The sequence below is a fragment of the Hordeum vulgare genome, unplaced genomic scaffold (assembly GCF_904849725.1).
Source record: "Hordeum vulgare subsp. vulgare unplaced genomic scaffold, MorexV3_pseudomolecules_assembly, whole genome shotgun sequence".
NCBI lineage: Eukaryota > Viridiplantae > Streptophyta > Magnoliopsida > Poales > Poaceae > Hordeum > Hordeum vulgare.
The window spans coordinates 19,000-25,131 of record NW_025422588.1 but is presented as its reverse complement, the minus strand read 5'-3'; the positions used below and the strand labels follow the sequence as shown (position 1 = coordinate 25,131).

At 41.3% G+C, this 6,132-nt stretch overlaps 1 protein-coding gene across 1 annotated transcript; it reads left to right on the top strand.

The window, feature by feature from the left end:
* The first annotated feature begins 509 nt into the window (after positions 1-509).
* LOC123420757 (ATP-dependent DNA helicase DDM1-like) lies at positions 510-4,444 on the top strand. The gene is made up of 9 exons (XM_045107425.1): positions 510-607; positions 1,951-2,207; positions 2,317-2,421; positions 2,523-2,617; positions 2,695-2,814; positions 3,272-3,391; positions 3,491-3,589; positions 3,667-3,768; positions 3,899-4,444. Exons 2-9 carry the CDS (start codon positions 2,066-2,068, stop codon positions 4,124-4,126), a joined length of 1,011 nt encoding a protein of 336 aa, XP_044963360.1. The 5' UTR covers positions 510-607; positions 1,951-2,065; the 3' UTR covers positions 4,127-4,444.
* Positions 4,445-6,132: the final 1,688 nt, after the last annotated feature.

Genomic DNA, 6,132 nt, shown 5'->3' with positions numbered 1-6,132 from the left:
CGTTGTTTTATGCGTATTTGAGTTATATGGTTGGTTAATGAATGTTGTTCGGAGTCCTGGATGAGATCACGGACGTCACGAGGGTTTCCGGAATGGTCCGGAAACAAAGATTGATATATAGGATGACCTCATTTGGTTACTGGAAGGTTTTCGTGCATTACCGGAAAAGTTTCGGGCTCATCGGTAGTGTACTGGGAGTGCAGGGAGGGGTGCCGGGGACCATCAGGAGGGGTGTCACGCCCCAAGGGGTCTCATGGGCTATGGGAAGAGATAAACCAGGCCCTAATGGGCTGGTATAAGTTCCCACTAAGGCCCATAAGGTTTGAGTAGGAAAAAACACAAGGTGGAAAGAGTTTCCAAGTGGGAAGGTGGAATCCTACTCCAAGTAGGATTGGAGTAGGACTCCTCCATCTCCAATTTCGGCCAAACCTTTAGGTTTTAGGCTGCCTCCTCCCCTCCCTCCCTCCTATATATAGTGGGGTTTTAGGGCTGATTTGAGACAACTTTTGACTGGGACACCTCTTCAGAATAATCTAGCAGAGTTGTGGTCACTACTGAACTTCATTTTGCCTGATATATTCTCATCCCATCAGGAATTTGAGTCATGGTATGATGCATTGAACTAACACCTGCACTGTTATCTGCCCTTTCTTTGCATGCCATTTTTGTTCGTAGTCCCCATATCCTGGAAGCACTACTTCTGTTTTCCAGTCTTGTGGCCTTTTTTATTGCCTTCTATTGATTATAATTAAAAGCTACCTGAATAGTTTTCAAATAGTTTTTCTTTGTCATTGGCTGGATGTTTTATGAGAGTGGATTTTCAGCTCCCGGGTGCCTAGGCACCCTCTATGAACAGTAAAATAAAAAAAAATAGAAAACAAAATAAGAAAAATCTGAAACTTTGCAGCATCAAAGATGATGAAAGTTTGTAGGTGTTAGCAAGTTTTCATGCCAAAAAACTATTCGAGGAGCTCTACACACGGAAAATATTTCAATGCTTGAAGTTTTGAGCACTTTTTAGGTGTAATCTGAAACTTGTTTGTACATCTTTCTCTACATGATATTTTGACATGAAAACTTGTAGGAACCTACGAAGTTTGATCATCGTTGATGCTGCAAAGTTTCAGATTTTTTTGATTTTGTTTTCTATTTTTTTAATTTTACTGTTCATAGAGGGTGTCTAGGCACCCGGGAGCTATCACACCTTTCTCATGTTTTATTGATAGTCAATTGATGTATGAATCTAATTGCACAGTTATGTTTGGTTCTTAAGAGCACATATTGTGTTCAACCAATGCAAACAACTCTGTTAAACTTAATTCATTGAGATATCAGTTTCCCAGCATCAGAACAACTATATGGTGTGCTTGTAGCAGTTTATTATTCATACAGCTCTTGAAATATCTTTGTTTTCCGAGTAACCTGGCAGGGGCACTACCCATTCATTAAGAAGAATATAGAAATGGTTAATCACAGTGGGGGCAATGCAGCCCTTTTTTGAATGTTACGGTCCAGAACAACTGCAATCCAGATGGATAACTCCCTGAAAATGAGGGATTACCATTGGCCACAGTGGGCACCTCCAGGGCTCTCTGGCTGATATTATCATGTGCCAGAGCAGCCAACTCCTTCTGCAGTATCAGCCACTTGTGGATATATAGCTCCGTATACAGATGTTCTTATTGTAAACTTGGGACATGTAGACTTTAAAAACACAAGTAAAAAAAAATACTTGTTATGACATTTTTTCTGATTTATCTTTCACCTTCTTTTATTTATGTTACCTGTGGACATGTTCTGTTTTCTAAGCTGTATACAGATGAATAATGTAATATGGACATACTATTAAAACTGTTCTGATGGATTTTCATACGTTAACATGGGGTGTTTTTGTCATAAAGATGGTGAAGTTATTCTTGAATACTTCATGGAAATGTTGATCTGATACAGGTTTGATTTTTCTGGGAAGGGAGATGGGGAACAACAGGAAGAAACTGATGAGAACAAAAGAGTCCTTGTTGTCTCAAAGCTACATGCCATTTTGCGTCCATTCCTTCTAAGGCGGATGAAAGAGGATGTAGAACACATGCTTCCACGAAAGAAAGAGATAATCATCTATGCTAACATGACTGAACATCAGAAACAAATCCAGAATCACTTGGTTGAGAGGACATTCGACAACTACTTGCATGAGAACACAGATATTGGTATGCATGTGTACACTCATCTCATGCATGTGTCTTCATGCGTACTTATTGTCCAATCTGCCCATAAGTAAATAGCATATGAATGTGACAAGTTTTTGCTATATTGTAGTTTTGCGGAGACCTGGCATCAAGACGAAGCTAAATAATCTACTCATTCAGCTCAGGAAAAACTGTGGCCACCCTGATCTTTTGGATGCTGCATTCGACACAAGCTGTGTGTATCATTGCTCATTGTACATATGCTAGTTGCATTGCTCTATTTAATTTAATTTATTTTATCCACTTTGTTATTCATTTTATTTATTTTGTTTGCAGACTTCTATCCACCTATTGATAAGCTTCTGGGACAATGCGGCAAATTTCAGCTGTTGGACAGGTTACTGGACGCTCTACTCAAACGAAATCACAAGGTTGGGCATGTGCCAGCGCATTGTTCATGATTTCTATTTTTCGGAAATGACATATAGTTCAATTGATTTGTTTGTAGGTCCTAATATTTTCACAGTGGACAAAAGTTCTGGACATCCTTGACTATTATTTGGATACAAAAGGTCTGAAGGTTTGCAGAATTGATGGTAATGTCAAGCTGGAAGACAGGAGGAAGCAGGTAATGTGGTAGTCTGCCAATTTATTACTAGTTTACTGGACATCATCTATCATACTCATGCTTGTGCATAGTGAGATAACTACCACTAACAATGCTAAGAAAGAAGGCTAAACTAGCGTAGATTGACTCATGGCATGATTACAATAGACGGGACAGCCCTGTTTATGGGCGGGAAACTATTAACGTATTGCGTATGCACACACCATACATATTTGCGCACATCCTAACATTGCACCCAAACCAGTCAGCACACAAACTTGTGGGCAAAGAAATGACGGATTCAAAGGTTTTATGTAAGCTTGAGTTAAATGCGCTTGGCTTGTAATTGTGGAACCAGTGCTCTAAACTATAGCATGTTCCTTTATTTTGCCTTTTTGTTGCATGTTAATCCTTTTCCCTTAGTTAATTGAAGCTGTCTATAGATGTTGTTATCTCACTATTTGTTTCCCTGGGTCAGATAGCGGAGTTTAATGACTTGAACAGTGGTATGAATGTCTTCATTCTAAGCACGCGTGCTGGGGGGCTTGGTATCAACCTTACTTCTGCTGATACTTGCATCCTATATGACAGTGACTGGGTAACTTTTCTTCTATCTTCTGGAGAGTCTGTAGCTGTCCTTGGTACAATGCTTGCCTTTCATAGCTGTGGCATGCTGAATTTTTGCTCTGTTCTGCAGAACCCTCAAATGGATTTACAGGCTATGGATCGATGCCATCGCATTGGTCAAACAAAACCTGTTCATGTTTATCGTTTGGCAACATCGAATTCTGTTGAGGTATGGTTAGGGGATCATCTTCAGACTCTTGCTTGGGTAGTTTTTGTGGCATTGAACTCATCTCCTCATTGTCGCAGGGACGGATTATCAAGAGAGCTTTTGGAAAGCTGAAGCTAGAGCATGTGGTGATTGGGAAGGGACAGTTTCAACAAGATGCCGCTAAGCCTAACGCCTTAGATGTAAGATGTAAAAAAATTTGTTCGGAATATAGAAGATTGTGTTCACTGTACCATGTAAATTGTCTCTTCAGTGATCATCAAACGATTGCATGATTGCTGATGTGTTCCTACTTCTCGTTGAGAACTGCAGGAGGCGGAGCTGCTGGCGCTGCTGAGGGATGAGCAGGGTGAGGAAGACAGGATGATCCAGACGGATATCAGCGATGAGGACCTTCTGAAGCTGATGGACCGGAGTGACCTCACCGGCCCTGCCATGGCTCCCAATGCAGCCCATCTTGTCCCCTTGAAAGGGCCTGGCTGGGAGGTGGTTCTGGCCTCGAAGAGTGCTGGGGGCATGCTCTCGGCGCTCACCAGCTGAGCCATCCTAGCAATGGCGATTCCTCGGTATTTTGATGTTTTGGCTTGTTCGCAGCCTAATGCTTGACAGCAGTGCATTGCTTCCCCTAGGTTCAGGAGCTGATGTTCCGGCGGGCAGTGTTCTAGGCTTATGCCCGCGCCTTCTTCCAATCTAGCTAGGCAACCTATGTCAGACTGTCATGGTATGCCAGATGAATCTGGAAATGGCATTGTTTTGCTGCTCTGCGATGCCTAGATCTTTCAGGTTTTGGTGTATTAAGTATCAATACAGAAGAGGTTATGGGCGACAATGATGAAATGCGGTGTTTCGTGGCAAAAATTTGGAGAGAGAATGCAGGGCAACTTCTTTGATTGTTTGTTTTTAGTTTTTCAGACTTGCCTAGTTAGTACTTCCACCATGTCAAAATATACAGTTGAACTCAATGAATTTTGATCAAGTTTATAGAAAAATTATCAATAACTACAATATTGATTCAATGCCATTAGTTCATCATGAAACTTACTTTCATATCAAATGAGGATAGAGTTAAACCTACAAACTGAACTGTGAAGTAAAGACATAACTGAAAGAACCCTATCATAAGAGATTGCCAAACCTACAAACTACCAATTGGGCATTTCATAAGTTAAAGCACAAATTTGTCAGCAGTACTCTATCTATTTCTATTTACTTTTTAAACTTTGTCCAAATTTATATAAAAAAGTTAACATCCAGAATACGAAATCAATACAATTAGAATCACCATTTAATATGTTTTCACACTACATAATTGTTTTTATTGTGTAGGTTTACATTCTTTCTGATACAGTTGGCCAAAGTTTATAAAGTAGATGAAATACCCAGTTAGCTTGCAGATTAATCCTTACTCGTAGCCTAGTAGGGTCATCGAGTAGTCGATAAAATAATTAATCGTTTGATTAATTGATTAACTGGCCGATTATCTTGTAGATTAGCCTATTATTCCTTTGCTCACCAGCCAACCAAGCATCTACCTCTTAACAATTTCCTCAACATTTAGAAAAGACACGGTGTGTTATTGAGAGTAAACTGGGCCTTGGCACACATATTGGGTGCGATGGCACAAGTGTTGCCCCATTGAACATCTAACTAGAGGCTACACTCAACCTAGCATAGAACAACAATGGCTAAGGAGAAGAATGACTGCGACAAGAAGCACACAACAAGTTCCCCGCGTCTCTCAATCCCATGGGATGCTATATTTGGCTCCCATGCAATGGCCAGAGCAGCAACATGGTAATCAACATGCTTTGTCTTTATTCGTTCCTCTCTTCAACTTTGCAACAATTTTATGTGGTACTCTCATGTTTATGCTGTGCTACTGCATCTACCTTTTATAACACGGTTTGGTTAGGTCCACATGTAGGCTCTTTACGCTTTCCTTTATCCTTTTGGCACTACCCTATAATAATGTTCTAATAAATAAAGAATGACTACATATAATTTATTGCATCTCCGGAGGGAGCATGTTGTTCTTATCAATGGCGGAGGAGGGAGAAAAGTTAAGGTGGGGCAAACTTAAATGAAATATCAAAATGAATGCACGCTACAATATCAAAGTCATTACACACCATATTCTGAGCAGGTTCATGGAGGCTTCCGCCAACGATCATCTCGCCACGGTCAAACACCTGCTCCGGTACATCGCATGCACGATCACGCACGGATGCGTGTATCGCCTTGGCGATGGCGACAAGCTGGTTGGCTACAGTGACTCTGACCATGCTGGTGACGTGGACTCCAGGAAGAGCACCTCTGGCATATTATTCTTCCTCGGGGGCAGTCCCATCAGCTGGCAACCGGTGAGGTTGAAGGTTGTCGTGACTTCTTCGTGCGAGGCGGAGTACATCGTGGCAGCTACAACAGCATGTCAGGCGATCTGGTTGGCTCGCCTCCTCAACGAGATGCTAAACCAAGACAACACCCTTGCACTCATCTTCATCTACAACAAATCGGCGATTTTCCTCTGCAAGAACACAGTGCTTCAC